We start from the raw sequence: 19,722 nt of genomic DNA on the forward strand, positions 1-19,722 counted from the left end.
ACCAGAGGGAAAAACGGAGGCTTTCTGCCCTTCTCCCCAACAGAAGAGGAAGGTTTCTGTCTCCACAGGTGGCCATGGCTGTGAGTGTCTTCCCTGTTCTACTTCGCTGTGTGGGAGGCAATCCTGGGGACAGGACTTTCACCATCCCCGTCCCCTCCATGGCATAGCACTGCGCTACCCCCAGCCCTGCCACCCATTGATGCTGGCAGCCCAGTCCTTCTGCTACTGCTGGAGCTGCCTCTGTGCTGGGCTCTGATGCTCCACTGTGGCCGTGGCTGCAGTCCCTGCTCCTCAGATGGTGGCGATCCCCATCCCACTGCAGCACGGTGAGGGCTGTGCATGTGGGGCACTCACTGAGCCCTGTTTTCCTCCCCCCCCTCCTCTCTAGGTTCCCTGATATGGGCAACACTTACTCAGCCAGCCTCAAAGTTGGTGAATCCAGGAGACATTGTGCAGATCACCTGCTCTGGGAGTAGCGGTGGCTATGGCTGGTACCAGCAAAAGACCCCTGGCAGTGCTCCTGTCACCGTGATCTATGGCAACACCAACAGCCCCACACTGCAGCAGCACCTCCTGCCCACTACGGGCCTCACACAGGCACCAGAAGGGGACTGCAGGGCCATCAGAGCTGTTACCGGTCCTCAGGCAGCTCCAGACACTGCAGAAAGGTTTCATGGCATTGCTCAGGAAGCAAAGAGCAGCTCTCTTTCAGGCCCCAGAGAGGCCCCTCAGACTCAGCTCCTGCCCCCGTTCTCAGTTAAGGAATAATAAGAAGGACCATGTCACATGAAAATATAGGTTTATTCTATGCTTATCTTACATATGTTCAGTCCCAGCTACCACCACCATTGCTATGTCTCCAGGCCAGGAGCACAGCACCTGCTTCTTGGACACATGTTTTTGATAAACTCATCAAGTTTCTTCTGCTTCAAGCCTCCACCACGAACCAAGACTAAGCTTTACGAGCTCCCAGTCACTGATACAGCCCATTTACAGCTGAACATGCTGCTGCAACAGCACCCCCCCGTGGCCTGTCCCCATTTAAACTGGGAAGAGCAGGACGGAGGCAGCAAGAAGCTAGCAAGCAGGTTTAACGATGTATCAGTATTTCTTGAACTCAATCCTTTCCACTTTCACATCATCCTCAATTAGTTGGTAGACATAGGTCACAACCGTGGAAGCCTGGATATCCATCAGTACAAACGAAGGGATAATGTTCCTGGAATGAAAACATACTTTGTCAGTCACCTGGATTAGCTTATAATTCTTGTTATTAAGCTATTTTGTGTGAATGTGTTCTAAAACAATTGATTGCAAAGGGCTGCAGGGATCAGGGTACTACCACAGCTCAGAGGCACTGGCAGCAGCAGCTCAAACAGAGCTGCAATTCCCAAGAACAGCCCTCAAGATTGGATGTCCCAGCTGCCGCGTGGCTCAGACCCTGTGCCTCAAAAGGCCTCATTTCCTACAAGAGGTCAGCACGCAGCTCCTGGAAGGCACCAGAAGGCAGGACAACTCCAAGAAGCTGCAGCAGCTCACCCCTCTGGTGCTGGCTGATTCCTGAGCCTGCAAACACGCCAGTGCTAGGCCATCAGGCCCAATTCATGAACTAAAAGTCTCGTTAACAGGGGGAATGTCAGGCTGCATTCTCTGGGAAGAGAAGAGATGACCTGCATGTCACAGCTGCTCAGCACTGCTCTGCAACGTGGGGGCTCAACACACATATTTGGGGTAACATGCGTGAGCTGTGCTACACCAGGCAGTTCAAGCTCATTTCACTCACATTTCTAAAGCACTGTAGGCTCCCGTAGCTGATCCTGGGTTGATGTAGAACTTATTTTCATGTTCAAATGCTTCAAATTTGTGCGTGTGTCCTGAGATGAGGATGTCCACATCCAGCTGCCTCTGTAGCAGTGCCAGGCTGGCCAAATCACCCCAGGGAATAACCTGATGTCCATGAATCAACCCAATTCTGAACTGCCCGACAGTTACAACCTTCTGTTCAGGATAATTCAGACTCTGAGAAGGAGAAACACAAGGGTTAGAGATCAGCCAAAGACCCCTCACCAACACCGTGCAGGCTCATGCAATCCAAGACACAAACCCACCCGTCAGCAGCCAAGCTCCCAGTGCCTCCCTCTGTCTGCGTACACACCTGGGGATGCCTGCACCATTCGCCAGCAAAGAGCAACTGCAGAGCAAAGAACTGGGATCTCATGCCCGACAGGAACTGCATGGGCATCAGGACCTTCAGGGCTACTCAGCAGTAAGGAAACACGCACACGTCCCCCGTGCCTGTGACTCCCAAGTAAGCTGCAGTGGCATCACAACAGTCACAAGCAGACTTGTACAGGCCTTTGTACAAATTAAGTGCCTGTTTTACCACTGCACACTAAGTCCTCCCTTGTTGCAAATGCAATGAGAAACATCTAGAAAGGTATTTCATTTTTTCAGTCTTTCCTATGCCAGCACCTCACCTCTCAGTGATTGCTAACACTGAAGGACCTCCCAGGCTCCACCGAGACAACCACAGCATGCAGGACAGTGAACAGGTGAATTAAGAGCAGTAAGAACATTACCTCAGAGTCCCCCCTAACAACGTGAATGTCCCCAGCCAAAGTTCTGAGGTAGTCATAGCTCTCCTTGGTGCAGAGGTTTCCCGTGCACAAGATATGCTGGATTTTTCCTGGAACCAGCAAGTTCTTGAACTTCACAGGCAGACCGCTGCATCGGTGCGGGATGTGAAGGTCCCCGAGTACTAACACCAGCTTCACACACAGGAAAGAGAGAGTTTTAAGCCACGTTACAAAGCCAGTTAGCAGCTCCGGGGCGTTTGCTAATTCTAGCAGCCTTTACAGGCCCGGGATCAGCCCCTCAGTGCCCGAGGGGCCGGCAGGGCAGGCCCACGCTACTCCCCCCGCACAGCACGGCGGGCTCCAGGCTCTCGCTCCCCGGCGGAGGGAATTCACCACCCAGCAACAGCGGGGGCGCAGCGAGCACCGCGGAAAACCGAGCCTCGGGGCCCGGAGCCACCGCCGCAGCCCCGCGGTGGGAGGCGATGCGGAGCGGCCGCTCACCATCGTGCTGCGCCGTAGAGCTCCGCCCGCCCCGTTACCCCGACGCGGACTGCGGTAACCAGGAAGTACCGTGCCTCCTTTTCCCCTCCCACAAGCCAATGGCAGCGCCTGCTCCGCCCCACGTGACGCATGCCACGCCCCCTAGTGCCCCCTCCCCGAGGGGGGGGTGTGCGGCTGTGCTGCGCATGCGCGCTGGTGCGGTCCCTGCTGCGAGCGGGATCTTCAGGAGTTGTGCCCCCCCCCCCCCCAAGCATCCCCCCCGTTTTCCCATAGCTTTTTTACGTAATCTGCGAGAATTTAACGGAAAAACGCCTCGTCCCCCCCTGCGTGCCTATGCTCGTATGGAGCGCCCAGCGGCGCCCGTGACGCCCCGCGCCCCCTGTCCCCCCCCCCTCAGGAGGCGGGGGAGCGCTGGGGGGCGCCACAAAATGGCGGCGGGGGGCACGGGGGGCGCCACAAAATGGCGGCGGGGGGCGGCACGATGGCGGCGCAGGGCAGGGCGCACAGACACGAAGCCATCAGCGCGGTAGTGGGGGAGAGAACATTTTTATTGCCTTGATCAAACTGCAGCCCCTGCCGGCCACCAGCCCAGGCACCCCGCGGCACGGCCCCGTGCTCCCACCGCCGCTGGGATGCAGGGAGAGCGGGGCTGTGAGGGGAAGGGAGGGGAGGAAGGTGAGGAAGGTGAGGGAGGGAGGGAGGCGACTGCGGCACCGTGCCAGAGGAGGTCTGTGCCCCTTCCCTCCAGCCCTGCATCGCATCACGGCGCGTGGGGCAAGCCAGTTTCACTCCCCGCTGCTACAGCCAGCTGTTGGTGGAGGACAGCGAGCAGTAATATCTGCCGTTGTCTTCCTCCTGGGCGTCCATGATGGAGAGGATGCAGGCGTTGCGGGCAAGGTCTTTGGTAGCGAAGAAGCGGTCGGGAATCCTGGCGGGTCTGTGGTTGTCATACTCCGAGTTGTAGTAGAGCAGGTACCGGAGGGCCTGCCCTGGGCGCTGCTGGTACCAGGTGATGCCGAAGTCGGTGATGTTGTACTGGGGGCTGAGGGTGCAGGACAGCCGGGCGGTCTGCCCAGGCAGCACCAACACGGTGGTCGGCTGGGTCAGCACCTGCTGAGCCTGGCAGGCTGCACGTACCGGGAATGTGGTTACTGATGGAGAGCCGTGCCCCACCGCCCCGAGCCCCAAAACATTCTCCTGCCCTCTTCGGGTGTCCCCACTGCCCAGCCCTGCTCGTTGCACCATGCAGCTTTAGATCAAACCTCCCAGCTCAGCTGAACATCGCCTGTACACACCTCAGTCCTGCCCACCTTCCCCAGCATCAGCTAGCACAGCCACCCTGCCCTTACCTGTCCCTGCTATCCCCACCAGCAGCAGGACCACGAAGCCCAGGGCCATGGCAAGGAGTAGGATGGGGAGCAAAGGAAGGGAGGCTGTTTTGGAGACAGGCTGTGGTACTGCACAAGCCTGGGCTGCTGTGCTGCTGGTGCTGGTGAGGTGTATGTAAATGACACAGGGGGCTGGGGGACTTCAGCTGCCCGTGTCACTCCATTTGCTGCAACTGGTCTTCAGCAAGGGGCCTTGAATCAGTGGGGCGAGAGCCAAGCATCAACACCTTTGCCTCCAGGCACAGCTTGCACGTCAGCCTGCTCCACTGCCTTTGGTACTGGGGTACAGCGTGGGGACACCACCAAAAACAAGTTGACCATCTAGAAGGCATTTACTGAGGGACACAGTGCAGGGGGCTGTGGCTGCAGCACAGGTGGTGTCTGGTGAGGAAGGACTGCAGACCGGTAAAGCAAAGAGCTGCCAGAATCAGTGGGTGTGAAGGCCCTTCTGTCTGTAACGCCACCACATGGCACGCACAGCTCTGCAGCCCAGCTCCCAAAGCATCTCTAAGCCCAAGATTTTTGTGAGCATTTGGGCATGCTCTGTGTTTGAGGGAAAATGGAGCCACGAGGTCCGGGACAGGGTCCTGCCTCGTTAAACCATCCCAATGCTGCATCTCTGGTCCCAAAGACTGAGTACTATAGCCCGCCAGCAAGACGGATGTTCGCTCTGCTTCGACACGCTGCAGTAGTCTCAACAAGGGCTCACGTGCCCAACGGCTCAGCTATTTTTTGTCTTCTCTATCAGCTGGTCTATCAAAAGCAAATACTTCCTCCTACGCAACCTGGACCAATTTACTGTGACGCAGCCTCCCCGGGGAGCAGTGAGAGCAAAATGAGAGCAAAAGGTGGTGGCTGAGGCTCCTCAAAGCCACCATAATGACATCGCCTGGGAGTGGGCTGCATGCTCGCAGCACAGGAGGCAGCAAGGTTTCAGTTGTGCCTGGTGGGACTGCATGGCCCCTTGTGTCTGGGCTATGGCACGCAGCTGCCGTGGTCGTACAACCCCACAAGGAGGCTGAAACGCACTGGCCCTGCTGCTCAGGGCTGGGCAGGGATTTGCTGTCTGTGCTTCCCCTGAGGCTGTGCAGTGTTGGAGCACTTTATTGATAGGACAGCGACAGGAACAGAGACATCAGCACCTCTCTCCTGCCCTGGGTTAGAGGAGTCCCCATGCAGGCCTTGCTTCACCCTGCAGAGCTGCCAGGCTTTTCCTCCATGGGAGGAGGATGTGGCTGTGCCTGGTGGGTAGCATCAGCCCCAGAGGATGGTACAAGGGTTGGGCTGAGCCAGGCTGGACACAGAGCAGCTGAAAGCCAGCTCCACAAGCAGCCAGAACAGCCAGGTAGAGCAGAGACTGAATGTACACAGTCTGTCCTCGAGAGGCTTTAATTGAATACAAAAAACAACCATCAAGGGAGAGAAGGCTTTGCTAGGGACCTTTGCATGATACGCAGTGGAGGGGAACTATTCACAGTGCCATGAGTACAGGGAGCCCAGCACAGCTCCCCGCATCCCACTGGGCCTTCCTGGACTGTCATCGTTGTCCCTGGTCCCCTGCAGCAGTGTTCCTTCCCGGGAAAGTGAGGAGCTGTGAACAAAAAACAGCCTCAGTTACCACCCAGCAGCCCCATCCCTGGCCCCAGGGCTCCGTCACCAACCCCTGCACTGCTGCAGGAGCCAGCAGTGGCTGGGCTCTACCCAGCACCCCACTCACGCTGTACTCTGCTGTGCTGCCAGCGCTGGCACTGACAGCTTCCCCGCCTGCGGGCTGCCTCGTGCCATCCTCTGCGGGCCTGCGGCAGGGATCCGAAGCATCCTGCACGGTGCGCTGCCTCCTCAGCTTCATGTGGTGCTTGTCTGAAGCAGAGCAGAGGGGACACAGATCTGCTGGAGCAGCCCCCGCTGAAATAGCACGGCTCTAACACAGTCTCCCTGCTCACAGACCAGGACTGGTCACTAGCAGAAGGATTTTACTGGCGGATTTACCTCAATATAATGTGCTGCTGTGCACCTCCTTGCAGCCCAAAGGCTGTACCCCGTATCACACCAACTGCTGAAAGACACAGCAGTCTTCTACCTAGTACTCTACCAGGCCATGGAGGAGCTTTCGCCCTCCTGTCACGCTCCTCCTCGTGACAGCAGGGGAGAGCAGCGGCCTGATGCAGTGCCACCCACGCCAGTCCCAGCTGCTCCCAGTGCCCCACGCTTGGCCGAGCCCACAAGGGATGCAGCAAGGTGTCAGCAGAAGACACAGCACAGGGCAGGTGAGGGCCTGGCCATGTTGCTGGAGAGTCAGAGTCCTCACAGCAACGCAGGATACAGCTCAGACCACTGCTGTGATAAGGCCTGAGGTGATGTCTGGGTGTCTTGGTTTCAGTTAGGACAGAGTTAATTTTCTTCCTAATAGCTGGTAGAATGCTATGTTTTGGCTTAGGATGAGAAGAGTGCTGATGACACCCCGATGTTTTAATTGTTGCAGAGCAGTGCTTATAGCAAGCTAAGGACGTCTCAGCTTCTTCTTGCACTGTCCTGCCAGAGGGCAGACTGGGGGTGCAGCAGGAGCTGGGAAGGGACAGACCGAGGACAGCTGACCCAAACTGGTCAAAGGGGTATTCCATACCATCTGGGGTCATGCTGAACAATAGATAGGGGTGGCTAGCCAGGGTGGGGGGCCAGACTGCTCGGGGTTCGGCTGGGCATCGGTCAGTGGGTGGCGAGCAATTGCATTGTGCATCACTAGTTTGTACACATTATTAGTAGTAGTACTATTATAATCATTATTGTTATTATTATTTTCCTGTCTTAATAAACTGTCTTTATCTCAACTCACGGGCTTCACTTTCACATTTCTCCCCCCCATCCCAGACAGGGAAGGGGGAGGGTGAGAGAACAGCTGTGTGGTGTTTAGCTGCCAGCCGGGTTAAACCATGACACTGGGTGAAGCCGTGTTCCTTCCCAGTATTACTTACACACAAAGTACGAGCACAGAGCCATGACGGCAAGCGCAACACTCCCCAAAACAACCAGCAGGACAGCCGAGGAGCCTAGAAAGGAGAACACAGCCTTGTACTCCTAGTTCATATTGTCATGTACACTGGGACGTGCAAACATGCCAGTGGGTTGGTGGTTTCAGTGAAAACGTGGAAGGCTCCGAGCTCTGCAGCTGGGGGCCGTGGGTAAGACGTTGAGGAAAAGCTGTGAAAAAAGGCTAACAGCAGTGAGGAGGCCCATCATGGGCATGATCAAACACAGGGTGCCTGCCCCTGGTGTGAGGATGAGGGAACGGAAACACAAGAACCAGCACAAATTGTAAGAGCTTCTCCTCAAATATGAATCACATCTTTTTGGCACCAAATCAGCAGGGACACGGCATGTCCTACACTTCAGAACAGGGGCCTGCTTCATCCTCGCATCTGGTATTTCCCAGTTGAGTCATGGTGAGTCCAAATTACTGCATAATTGCAACTAACTGTGTTCTGCATTAATTGGCCGGGCTGCAAACACAGCAAACAATTCTGCTGGGATTTGTTACTGAGTTACCCTGGATAAAGGTACTTGTACACATTAAATAAATGCATTAAAAATCCATGTCATCATTAGGTAGAGATGAAAATTGGTTCCTGAACCTTGAACCATCAAGGCAACCAGTACCTTTTCCAGATAACCCCCTGCAGCAAGGGGCACGTAACCCGTGTCTCTTCACAGATGACATTCTGTGGTTTTTGTTATCACTTTAAATTTATCCGTGCATCTCACTTTCATGTTCTGTGACCCTGCAAAGCTTTACCATTGCAGCACAACAGCAGCTCACACTCCGGGCAGCCCGCCCTCTCAGCCCGTTGCAGGTAGGAGCGTGCTGCAGACACAGCTCCAGCTGCTGCCTGCCTGCACTCCCCACACTCTGCAGGACAGCGCAAGGCAAACGAGAGGCACCCCGCACGTTGGGATGTGTCCCAGCTGAGGAGTGTCACACGCACCCTGTCATCAAGCCCCGAGCAGATCTAGCACGTGGGTTAGACTGACTGTGAAATACAAAGCCTTAGCAGAGCAGAAGGATTTCACTTGCCCACAAGGTCCCAGAAAACAAGCTCACCTTGCACAGCGAGGTGGGTTCTTGTCCCTCTCTGCCAGCCTGAAAGCTCTCCCACGCCCTCACACTGGTACCAGCCGCTGTCCTTCTCTTCCAGCCCAGTAATGTTGAGATGGCTCCAGTGATTTTCGATGTCAAATACGCTCTGGAAACGACTTCCAGTGCTGCCGCTGTTGTTCTGGAAACTGGACGTGAGGTGCCACGCCACGAGTCGGGGTGGGCTCTGGTCTTGCTCGTGCAGCCAAAAGAGGTAGGTGAAGCTGCCGGGCAGCTTGGCAGGGAAGTCACAGTCCAAGGTGACTTCACCTCCTTGAGGCACAGAGAAGCTGAGGCCCCCAGAGGCTGCCCACGGCTGCTGACCTACAAAGAAGAGAGGTTCACATGGGTGGTCATGTCAGAGCTGCTTTGATGCCTGCATACCGCCAGCTCGGGAAAAGCACCGTTCCCACAAAAGTTGTTGGCGCTGCACAAACCAGTGGGAACGTAAAACAGAGCTCTGTAAGGCCAGGTGCTGCAATGCAAACCATTCTCCCTTTCCCACCACAGGGGCAGGTCCCTTGCCTGAGCTCTGTCCAACACTTCCCAAAGGCCTGGGGAAGCCACTCGATGACAAGAGAGGGCTACGCTTGCTCAGGGATGCGCAGGTGGAATGCTGGAGGGAAAGAAAGGGGAAAGCAGGAGAGACGAACTCACCTCTAACGAGCAGGTGAGTCACCATTTCGGTCGGGTTGCTGCTCCCTATCTTCACATAGCAGAGGTAAGCGCCAGTGTCATTCATAAGCACCTCTGAGATGTTGAGAAAGCTCACGGTCCTTGCAAAATCCACAGTGCCGCTGAAGTGACCTTCGCTGCGATGCACACAGGAGGCATTGGGCCGCGCAAACCTAAACTGCAGGATCCTTCTCGAGATGTTCCTATGGCTCCAGATGAACTCATGGAAGGAATCACCGCTGTCGTTGTGCTTGCGGAAGGGACACTCCATCACCACAGGCTCCCCTTCGGTCACGAGAACCACTTGACTCTGAGGATGTCCAAGAGTCCCCGCACCTGAAAGCGAGAGTTGGAGGAGAGCCCCGACTCCTGCTCCCAGGCAAGGAGCAGGCTCACTGGCTCCATCCTGCACCACTGCGCTGCCTTCAGGTATTGAGCACAGAGCAAACGCCCCAGGTGAGGGCCCAACAGCTACCCCACCACTTCCATCTCTTTGGGGGGCACAAGGATGCCGCAACCAACTTCTCCCTCCCTAAACCTGTCCCTAGCTCCAGACAGAGCCACAGGAAGCCTGGGGTCATCTGCATGCCCAGTAAACCCTAAAGCCATGGGAGACCCAGTTACTGCAGCTGGCGCATCCCCACTCAGAGACACCCCAGAGCTCTGCCAGGAACAGCTTCCTACCCAGTGCCAGGCGGGCTGCCTAGACAACAGCAACCCTGCAGAAGGAAAGATCTCATCAACTGAAATACGCGATGGGGAAGTGGCAGCGAAGGTTTCACCCCAGCAACTGTCAAAACCTAGCAGGCTTATTATTTTTGGCTATCAGCACATTATATCTTGATCAACAAACGGATGCACACAGGTTCCTTACACCATGCCTCTGAGCTAGTATTTCTGGCTCCAATTCAGCACCCAGACACTTTTGCAGAAGACATCGGGAGCTGTTTGATCGCTTCCCTCAATTTCAAGGGTCTCTAAGGAGGCCCAGCGTGACTGGGGACAACAAGCAGCGTGAGGGAGTAAGGCTTCCCAAGCACACCCACCCAAAAAACTTCAAACCAGGGCGGGGCTGAGGCGGTTCAGTCCCAGTGCCTCCCAGCAGGGCAAGGGGACAGAGCAGGCACTTACCCCGGGGCAGGAGCAGCAGCAGCAGGAGGGCGAGGGCGAGCGCCATGCCCAGCCCGGGCGCACTCCAGCAGCCAAGACAGGAGGAGGCCTGTGAGCAGCACCCGGCCTGCAACCTCGCAGGGAGGAGCTGCCCGCATGCTACGCGCAGAACGGTGTAAACAGCTCCGCCAACAGCCCTCAGCATGGGCTGTCCCTCAGCGTGGCTTTGTCCCACCAGGTCACGTCCGTTTGGGACCAAGCCCAGGACACGGGGAGGCTGCAGGCACCCGTCATGCTGGGGTCTGCTTCAAGGCAATGGCACAGGGTCGCCCCGAGCCTCTCGGCTGCCCAAGGCAGCCCCCCAGGTCTGGCCCCTGCTGTGCTCGGAGGCAGGAGAGAAGCCCACCCGCTGGAGGACACAGCCCCTATGGGGCAGGGGGCAAAGTGCTCTCCGTGCCTTCCCACCAAGCTGCCCTGGCGTGAGGATGAGCCCCTGGGGCAGGGCAGAGTGTGAACACCCAGGCTGGGGTGAAGGGGCAACTTCCTCCACATAAGAATCACTTTTAATCACAGGAACATGCTCTCCATGCCCGTTCCGCTTGCTCCAGGGACTCTCCTGACCCACACTGGGCTCTATCACCACCGTGAGAGCAGAAATACCAAGCAGAGGTACACAAACTCTCCCAGTGCCTTGGAACACAGCCCCCCTGCTGTGGTCATCTCTTGGCTCAGATGTGAGAGCTAGAGAGAGCTGTGAAACCACACCACAGCACCTGTGAGGGAAACATGGGTTCTCCACAGCCCAGAGCTGTATGCTGCAGCACAGCTAGCCCTCAAAGGTGTCAGATCTGGAAACCAGGGTCAGAGGACAACAAGCTGCATTTAGGCAGGCCCTGCAGTGAGAGCTGCAGCACAACTGGCCCCAGTTCTGAGAGGCTGCTGGGAACCAGACTTCTGCTCTGCTCTGTGGTTTCACAGCTTCTCAGGAGAGGAATCAGAAGAGCAGTGCTGTGAGCACATCTCTGCCCACACATGCCCTGCTGCATCAAGCACAGCCATAGAGCCTTTTCTCCATGCGAGGAGGTTTGGAGAGAGGAGATTTGTCCACAGAGCTGTGAGTACAGGCTATGCAGCACAGCTCTCTGCAGATCAGCCCTCGTGCCTCAGCATCTGTACTAGCTCCCACCATTCAGGTCCTCAGGACAGGATTTCACCTGTGGGTCTTGGCACCTCTCCAAGAAAAGGGAATGCTGCTACAGGGGATGATGTTACAATGCCCTGTAAGCAGTGCTGAACACCTGCACAGCAACATATGGGTGCTAAGCAGCTGCTGCACAAGCAACGCAGAGTGCTTTGGTGGCACAGAGGGGCAGGACAGCAACTGCCTGGGCAAAGCACAAGAGCAAATGTGAACACAGCCCCCTGCTCCCCCCGTACAGCCTATTCCCTCCTGCTGGTTGTGCTTATTGAACAAAAACTCACCCAAATAAGCAAGTTTCATCCCACGCTTGATATGTCAGTGACCAAGATATCGCTATCTCTGTCAGGCCAGGGCAAAACCCAGAGCAGGACTCCTGCTGCACCGCCCTGCGCTCATTGCTGTGCCCTACAGCTTCCTCCCTGCTCTGCCAGGCAGCAATAGCTGCTGCAGTCAGCTCATCCCATCCCACTGCTCCCACTGCCTGGTGGGCCAGGGCAGGATGAGAACAGGCAGGGTAATCGGGGAGGTGCTGCTGGTGACATCCGACCACCTCAGAGAGTAGCCCACAGCCACCCTCACATCGATGCCAGGCACAGCCATGCAGGCACAATCTTGTTATAAATGAAGTCTCAACTCAATCTGAATTTAGTAATATTTATACTTATAAAAAGGTATAAAAGGCAAGTAAACAGCACTGGGTGTGCAGGGAGTCTACGCTCCACCAACATGCACACACAAACATCAAACATTTCTAAAAACAGAACATCACTTTTACATACTAAACCCAAGTATGCCTATACATTTGTACAATCAGAAGAGGTAACAAACAATCCTTTAAGTTCCATGACTTAACAGTCTCCATTGTCCATTCCTTTTGAACAATATGTCTTGCTTTAAGCTGTCAAGCAACTCGGTCTTCAGGCCTTCTGTATCCCGTTCTTCCCGGATCGAAGAAAAGCATGTCCATCCATCTCCTTTTCAAGGCCAATAGGCCTGGGTCAAAAGGCACATCCAGGTCAGCAGGGGGCGTAACAGCAAAGGCCTGCGATAGCTGTAGCAGCAGAGGGGCCCATGGCATAGCAGTCGGATCAATAAAGGAGCCCGCAGCTCCCTCACTGTCTGGCAAACCACGTTTGTGATTGTGGCTCCACATGGCTCTTTAAGGCCTCAGAGACTGCTTGCCAGGTGCTGAGCGATCCCACTGCAACCTTGTCATTTCTAGTTGCAGAGTCCCACACCTTGACCTCAGTTTGGTCCCATATTTCAGGATCATTAACTGTCCGATTGTTAATAACGAGAATAAGCTGTAAGGTTTCCAGGACAGTCCTTGTTCCTAAGGATGTATGATTCGCCATGATGTGCAGTTGCTGACCAGCAAGGGGCAGTTGTGTGCTGGCTCCGCTTCTCTCAGCTCAAGCTTCTTCCCAGCCCCGGTGTGCCCATTTCCAGTGACTTTCTGTACAAGCTTCTCTGAGCAGTTTGCTGAGTTTGGCCAAACCTATCTTCATAAGTCAAAGTGTCTGTTCCCATCCTGGTCTCTGTTATAAGTTGCCCCCTTAATTAATTTTCAGAGAGCATTGCATTAATAATAGAAAGGAATTTACTGAGTAAGCAACAGCAAGCAAAACAGCGCTGGGCGGCCGGGGAGTCTCGGCTCCACCAACGGCGCGCACCTCATCCCCCCCCACGGTCCCTTTTTATATCTTGGTGATCTCAGGATTACGCAGCACATCCTGGTGTATTCTGCGACTGCGCGCGCTGTTGCTAGGGGGTCGTCTCTGTCCCTCTGGTGGTCGTGAAGATGAAGGCCGTAGTCTTCCTCAGCGTTGTGGTTCAACTTCTTTCTTTATTTGGTCATGTTGGCCCAGCGTGAGACAGGAAGGCAGGATGTTGATACACTAGTTTAACAACTTATCAGGAGATGGTTACATGAACTTTGCAGCAGTATTTTTTTTAACAAAAGAGGCTACTGAGATGCAGAAGGAGAGAAGGGGAGGGGGTTCTCTATTTTGTTACATTAAGCAAAAGAATTTTCATAGTGTCTAGCAAAGCATTATACAGCTCCTTACTTCAGCAGGGAGTTTTCACAACTCCCGTTCCTCAAACAGAACTCCTTGTTTTTATAATACAAAAGACAATGAACAAACATTTATTGTGTATTACAGTCTCCGTTCTGCTAGCCTGTTCCTTTTCATTCCTTCTTTCTGCTTCTTTATTGATGACATTAACTTCATCACATCGCATTGCCTTTTTTTTTTTTTTTTATCTTGAGGGCAGGCTCCCCTCTTATACCCTTCTCTCCACAGCAGTTCTTTTCAAAACAACTTCTCATTGGTCAAACAACTTTGAATATAACAACAGCAAACACCCAGAAACTTCCATGCCTTAACGGCTGGAGAACAAGAAACCAGAGACTGCATGGAGTCTCCTGAATCACCCTTCTTTGTTCCCTCTAAACTTTTATATTCCTGATGGCCTCATCGTTAAGAGTCTAATGTTATCTCAACCACAGGGCTTTCCAACCCCTATGGCCACATTCCCAAATCTCCCCCTTCTTTAATAATATCAACCATTTTCTCACCACTCCATAGGTAACAGTCTGGCACTCAGCGGGGCTGCAGGGCAAACAAGGGGCAGGAATCAGCAGCACAGTGAAGAGACAGATTCAGAGCAGCCTCCTGAAAGGCCGTTAACCAAGCCCTGCTCTACCCCTCCTCTCCCAGCGCCCAGCCACAGGCGGCTCAGGAATCTGCAGGGGCCGTTCCCCGTTGCTGGGAAATCTGCTCCTGAAACCACCACAGTGTTGGCTGGAAACGCTGCCCCTCCTCTCGGCGCACAACACCGCAGCACTTTGTCACCCCGCTGCCTGCAGCCCCTGCCAGGAAGCACGATGTTCGTCACGGTGAGATACGGAGGTACGTGGGGAGAGCACCGGCTTCAAAGCAGCTCTCGGTGCCAGGCAGTGGCCCCATGCGGAGGGAGGGATGTTGCACCTTGACGCACAGCAGCACCCCGTGGCCAGGGAACAGGGCAGCAGAGCTCTACCAGAGCACATCAGCACGCTCTGCTCCAGCTATTTACTTTAAAAAGTTACGTGATGGAGATATTTAATCCCTACATGCTGACTCACAGAGGAAAACCATGTCAGCAGAGCTCGGTTACCCACAGGAAGGGAGGCCAGGCGAGGGGTGGGTTACTGGGCTGCAGCCAGCACCACCTGCTGGGTAGAACTCCCTCCAGGTTGTCCTTGCTGCGTGTTCCCAGCCTTGCAGCTCTGAGGAAATTGCTGGAGGGGGCTTTGCTTGCCTAGACAGAAGCAGGACGTCACCAGGCAATGACGGTTGCCAGCAGTTCCTCTGCTCCCCGCTTTGTGGGAAGGGTTCCCCTTGCTCTAACTCCAGAGCTTGGCTTCGGAGTGCAATATCCACAGCAGGGAATGAGGGAACAGGCAGACTCTGTCCTGGCCTTGCCCCCACTTGGCTAGGAGCCTTCACCTGACCCCAAACACTCGGTGCTGCAGCTGCCAGACACACTTGGTCCTACACCTTTGCTCCCTCTGCTATTTCAATTGGCTCCCCAGCTCTGGCTGCTGACGTTTGTCAGCCCTGGGGATTTCTCCATCGTGACACACTCGGTGAGAGTTCATGGCCAAAACGTCCCCCAATGACTCAGCTGAGATGCCCGGCTCCTTTCCCTCGTGACCTGGACAAGTTCATGGAAGGGGAATGTCAGGGCCAGGGCTTGTGGATTTTTCCTGCTCCTGTTTAAGGAACCTAAGTTAAAGGACAGATGCTTCACCAAGCAGAACAACTTTCCCCAAATCAGAATGCTCATCCCAGCCACTAGTGTGGTGCGTTCCCAGCACAGCAGACACAGCCCCTAACACTACAGGCTCAAAGCCCTGCTCAGAGGCCACGCAGGGCCCCCCGCTTTGCTGCCTGTGACAGCACCCCCTTGGATGTCAGCGGGGCCCCCGGATCTAGGGTGACCTCGCTTACCCACCTCTCACTCCCTGCCTGCAGCCAACTGCCAGGAGCTGGTGAACCTGCAGAGCCGCGTGCTGGTCCTCACCGCCCACCTGAGGAGGAAGTGTCAGTGCGGGACAGGAGGTACCGAGCGCTCGCGAGCAGCCACCGCCCCGGGACAGACCCCTAGAGAAGCAGCATTGGGTACCAGAAGGGTTGTGTGGGAGTTGCAGCCCATCCCAAAAACGCAGGGGAGGCAAACCTCCTCCCCTGCAGACCCCAACACGTTCTCTTCATAGCGTAACTTGCCAAGTTAACACCTCTAAGCCTGTACCAGCTTGTGCAGGTTGAAGGGGCATGTGGCATCTTCACATCTCTTCCCCTCCAGACTGCATCGACCTCGTGGATGAAGCAGGGGCCCTGATGAACCTGAGCAAAGTGGAGAATCCTGCAGCTGAGTATGCCAGTAAATACCTACGGGAAAGGCAGCGCTACATCCTCGTCAGGGTCATCAGTAAGTTCCTCAGCAAGGCACCACAGCTCAGCCTCCGGGCCAGGACGGGTCTGCTGCAGGGGTGGGCAGCACTGCAGGAACTGCTCCGCACACCAGTGGCACCTTGTCACAGCCTACAAACAAGGCTGTGCCTTTGGACAGGGTCTGCCCAGCAGTTGTCTGGACAGCACACAGTAGCTGTCAGGAGAAAGACAAGCCAGCTCACAAAAACACTAGAGCTGTATCCTGAGACTGAGGTAGCAGCTCTGGAGGAGGAGCTTCTCACAACAGAGCCACCTGCCCCAATTCCAAGTCTTGATCCCAGTTTTCAGCCAAGATAGGGACTGACCCACTTTTCCCATTCTGCTGCTAGGAGAACAAAGCACTGAAGCTACCTGCTACGAATCCTTACTGGAGAACCTGGGGAAACACCACCCTGACCTCGCAGGTAAGAGTCAGGCACCCAAGGTGTCTCCAGAGCAGCTGAGGGTGCAGGCCTGACTCCCCCTGTACACCATCCAGGGGACAGAGCTCCTCCACATCACCATGCCCCCTCAGAGCACAGCTTTGGGGCTGGTACTGCTGTGGCAGCATTATTGTCACCTGTGGGTATCCCCAGGTGAAATCAGAGACAAGCAGCAGGCTGAGCTGCTCTGCAGAGCCCCTCCTGGCTGTCACAACAGCAGCACCACTGCCCGCCCTCCCCACACCAAGCTGTACAGGGCACAGCCCCACAGCTGGGAGGGGTGTGGGGCAAGGAGTCAGCTCCTGGGGACAGGCAGGGAGGGACAACATGAACCGGGGGGACTCTGATGCCCACCTCCCAGCTCAGCATCTCCTCACTTAACGCACCAGCAGGCAGCTGACACAGCAGGAAAGCACCCAACTCTTGGGGATTGCTCCACAGATCGGCTGCAGAAGCTCTCAGCAAACACCCCGATGAGAGAGCAGTGGAGGAAAGGCCCCTTGCAGAGGAGGGCTCAGCCCAAGAAGAGCTCAGAGCCGAAGAGCACCCCCAGATGAGGAAAGGGCCTGATGGGAACAAGCACAAGTGCAGTGACCACCGCCAGGACTCACCATGGTGCTGCCTGAGCCCCCAGCCCCACCAGGACCCCCACTCTCTTCAGATGTTCTACAACTAAAGCTGCACTGGCAGCAGACAGCACCCTGGCCAGGCACAAGCAGCTGCCTCCTGCTTCAAGGTGTCATTCACATTCCCACACCACCACCTGCACTGAGCAGCAAGGAACCACACCTCCTGCCTCAGCCCACTGGGTAAGCCTGCCCTGAACACCACCACACCAGCAGGGGACTCCTAGGGGCTCACATCCCCTGCAGTCAGCAGGAAAAGTCGCTCAAGGGATAGCCAGGGTGTCAGCTGCAGAACAATTGCTTGAACTTGCCAGGATGGGTCAGAAGACAGCACACACTCACTGCAAGTATGCTTGATAACCTTCCCTAATAGCCTATCCATGCAGACCAAATGTTTAATTTGGTGTGTGCTGAAGGCAGCAAGGTGAGACTTCCTTACAGTGGTTCCTCCCTGCTCACACTGGAGCAGCTCAGCACACAACAGCGCTTGGCCATGAGTCTCTGGCACCTTTCTAACATGGCCACCGCTCAGGAGAGCACAAGGCACCCCAGCTAGGGACAGGCACAGCTCAGAACACCAAAATTCCATCAAGCATTTAGGTTTTGACATTTGAAAGGAACAGGACCTTCAAGAGCAGCCCCTAAGATCTGCTGCCAAGCAGGGTCTCCTGAGAAGAGCCCGCAGGCAGCCATAACGAGGCTGATCTGCCATAATGGCAGAAATAGAAAGCAGCCCTGAGCTTCACCTTCAGCTGGTGACCTTGGGAACATTGCATAACTCCCTAAGGAAGATCAGCTGGCTGTATCCGAGTCATGCAGACAGATAGGTCACGCTTTCCTAGCTCCTGGGTCAGAACAGCTCTTCAGGAAGAGATTATCAATGCAAGAAGAATGTTACTGAAAATACTGTCGGATATCTCAGATTACCTCTCTCCAGCCCCTGCTCTGGCTGGAGTGCTGACACTCCGGTCTCAGCTCAGTTGTGGATCTGCTTTTGCCAAGCCACGCAGGCACAGTTCTTGCTGCTGGGCTGCACCTCCTGCTTGCAGAAATACACAAAGACATGCCTGGCCCTGAAAGGGGATCATATGGGTAATATTTGGGTAGCTTAATTCACGCTCAAGTATTAAATAAAGAAAAAGCACAGGTGATAGTTCCAAATAAGCTTCTTTATTTCTCTGTAGTAAATACAGCACTACCTGAACTCCAGAATCATAAATCCAACCATTCCTTTACTTCCCTACTACTCCAGAAGTAAGTTACCCCTAGAAGACTCCGATCTGGTCAGCCTGTTCCCTCCAGCACATCACCTGTCCATCCTTCCTTTCACTCCTTGCAGGCATCAGGGCTCTACACCAGGCTCTTCTTCTCCATACAAGTGGGCAGATTCCTCACAGGAGAGAGGAAACACCTGCATGGGAGAAAACAAGGTCAGCATTAGGTGCACATTCCAGCAGCTGCAGTTAAATAAAAACTCTCCTACTTAAGGTGATCACCTTAAGACTAAGACATAAGGACTGAAATCTGCTATTAACAGGTGCAGCAGGAACTAGGAAAGCAAGTGGTGAAAGCAGCAGACTTCTCAGGGCAGCAAAAAGGAAGCTCTGTGGAATTATCTACAATCCTGTCACCTTTACAGACACAGCCAGGGCCACTTGTCCTGCCCTTTCCGGTTCCCTTCGGCATTCCAGGTGACACAAGAGGCACTCACACGGGCAGAACCACTTCCTACATGCAGCCTTACAGGGCACGGCTCACCCGGCAGCCTGTTTGCACAGCCTTTAACCCCTCTGGCGTTCTCCCAGCCGCAGCTCCCTCCCCCTTCACCCCCACTCACCGTTACTGTACTTGCACTGCTTCAGCGCCTCGTTGAAGCCCTCGCACAAGGTCAGGTCCCTCTGGGTGGTGGCGCACTCCAGGAACTGCTTCACCTCGTAGTGGCAGGGCCCGAAGGGCGGCTGCTGCTGGTACGGGGGCTGCTGCCGGGGCTCCTGCGGGCGGGGACGGGGTCAAGGGCGCGGCCGGGGCCCAGCGGCACAGCCCCGCAAGGACATTCAGGCTCCTACCTGCGCCGGGGCCGCCTTGCTGGGCTCGGAGGAGCCGCCGAAGGCTCCGGTGAGGGCGCTGCCCACGACGTGCCCCACGGCGGAGCCCACGGCCACGCCGGCCGCCGTGCTGGCCATCTGCGCCATCAGCCCGGGCTGCGCCGGCTGCGCCGCCGGCACCGGGGCGGCCGGGGCCGGGCTGCGGGAGAGGAGTGGGTCAGGGAGGGCTGGGGGGCGGCAGCGGAGCCCCGCCGGGACCCCCCGGGCCCCCCCCGCCCGTACCTGGCCGGTGCCGGTGCCGCCGCGGGCCGGGCCGCGCTCCTCCCGCCGCGCGCCATCGCCTCACAACGCCCCGCGCCCGCCCCGCGCGCCGCTTTAAAAGGCGGCCCCGCCGCCACGTGACGCCGCGCGCATGCGCGCCCGCCGCTCCCGAAGCCGCACCCGCCCTCGCCCTGCTGAGGGCAGGAGGGGCTGCCCTGCCACACGGGGGGGGCGGCCCCGTGCCCGCGCGCGCTCGGGGCCGCCAGGGGGCGCGCGGGGCCGCGCC

General features: G+C 56.0%; 5 protein-coding genes across 11 annotated transcripts; 1 reads left to right on the forward strand and 4 right to left on the reverse strand.

Moving 5' to 3' along the window:
- Positions 1–782: 782 nt before the first annotated feature.
- On the reverse strand, positions 783–3,138 carry LOC311420619 (vacuolar protein sorting-associated protein 29-like). Its single transcript, XM_084491683.1, has 4 exons — positions 3,078–3,138; positions 2,580–2,768; positions 1,784–2,019; positions 783–1,219 (listed from the first exon to the last, which is right to left on the reverse strand). The coding sequence occupies exons 1-4, from the start codon at positions 3,078–3,080 to the stop codon at positions 1,102–1,104; spliced, it is 546 nt and encodes a 181-aa protein (XP_084347809.1). The 5' UTR covers positions 3,081–3,138; the 3' UTR covers positions 783–1,101.
- Positions 3,139–3,607: 469 nt separating this feature from the next.
- VPREB3 (V-set pre-B cell surrogate light chain 3) lies at positions 3,608–5,750 on the reverse strand. The gene is made up of 2 exons (XM_084538876.1): positions 4,427–5,750; positions 3,608–4,204 (listed from the first exon to the last, which is right to left on the reverse strand). The coding sequence occupies exons 1-2, from the start codon at positions 4,473–4,475 to the stop codon at positions 3,876–3,878; spliced, it is 378 nt and encodes a 125-aa protein (XP_084395002.1). The 5' UTR covers positions 4,476–5,750; the 3' UTR covers positions 3,608–3,875.
- Positions 5,751–5,838: 88 nt separating this feature from the next.
- LOC311446093 (uncharacterized protein) lies at positions 5,839–18,173 on the reverse strand. Of its 6 annotated transcripts, none has more exons than XM_084538869.1 (6): positions 18,058–18,173; positions 9,252–9,605; positions 8,562–8,918; positions 7,438–7,512; positions 6,183–6,325; positions 5,839–6,056 (listed from the first exon to the last, which is right to left on the reverse strand). In XM_084538869.1, the coding sequence occupies exons 2-6, from the start codon at positions 9,538–9,540 to the stop codon at positions 6,003–6,005; spliced, it is 918 nt and encodes a 305-aa protein (XP_084394995.1). In that variant the 5' UTR covers positions 9,541–9,605; positions 18,058–18,173; the 3' UTR covers positions 5,839–6,002. The 6 variants fall into 6 exon arrangements, with proteins under 6 accessions (XP_084394995.1, XP_084394993.1, XP_084394991.1 ...); XM_084538867.1 differs by lacking the exon at positions 18,058–18,173 and adding an exon at positions 14,162–15,739; XM_084538865.1 differs by lacking the exon at positions 18,058–18,173 and adding an exon at positions 10,401–11,048.
- LOC311446095 (uncharacterized protein C22orf15) lies at positions 14,396–18,290 on the forward strand. Of its 2 annotated transcripts, XM_084538874.1 has the most exons (5): positions 14,396–14,495; positions 15,603–15,689; positions 15,934–16,059; positions 16,412–16,486; positions 16,946–18,290. In XM_084538874.1, the coding sequence occupies exons 1-5, from the start codon at positions 14,471–14,473 to the stop codon at positions 17,059–17,061; spliced, it is 429 nt and encodes a 142-aa protein (XP_084395000.1). In that variant the 5' UTR covers positions 14,396–14,470; the 3' UTR covers positions 17,062–18,290. The 2 variants fall into 2 exon arrangements, with proteins under 2 accessions (XP_084395000.1, XP_084394999.1); XM_084538873.1 differs by lacking the exon at positions 16,946–18,290 and having other exon boundaries at positions 15,934–16,515.
- CHCHD10 (coiled-coil-helix-coiled-coil-helix domain containing 10) lies at positions 18,279–19,597 on the reverse strand. Its single transcript, XM_084538875.1, has 4 exons — positions 19,458–19,597; positions 19,197–19,374; positions 18,968–19,121; positions 18,279–18,541 (listed from the first exon to the last, which is right to left on the reverse strand). The coding sequence occupies exons 1-4, from the start codon at positions 19,511–19,513 to the stop codon at positions 18,522–18,524; spliced, it is 408 nt and encodes a 135-aa protein (XP_084395001.1). The 5' UTR covers positions 19,514–19,597; the 3' UTR covers positions 18,279–18,521.
- Positions 19,598–19,722: the final 125 nt, after the last annotated feature.

Source organism: Aythya ferina (genome assembly GCF_964211825.1).
Source record: "Aythya ferina genome assembly, chromosome: 17".
Taxonomy (NCBI): Eukaryota; Metazoa; Chordata; class Aves; order Anseriformes; family Anatidae; genus Aythya; species Aythya ferina.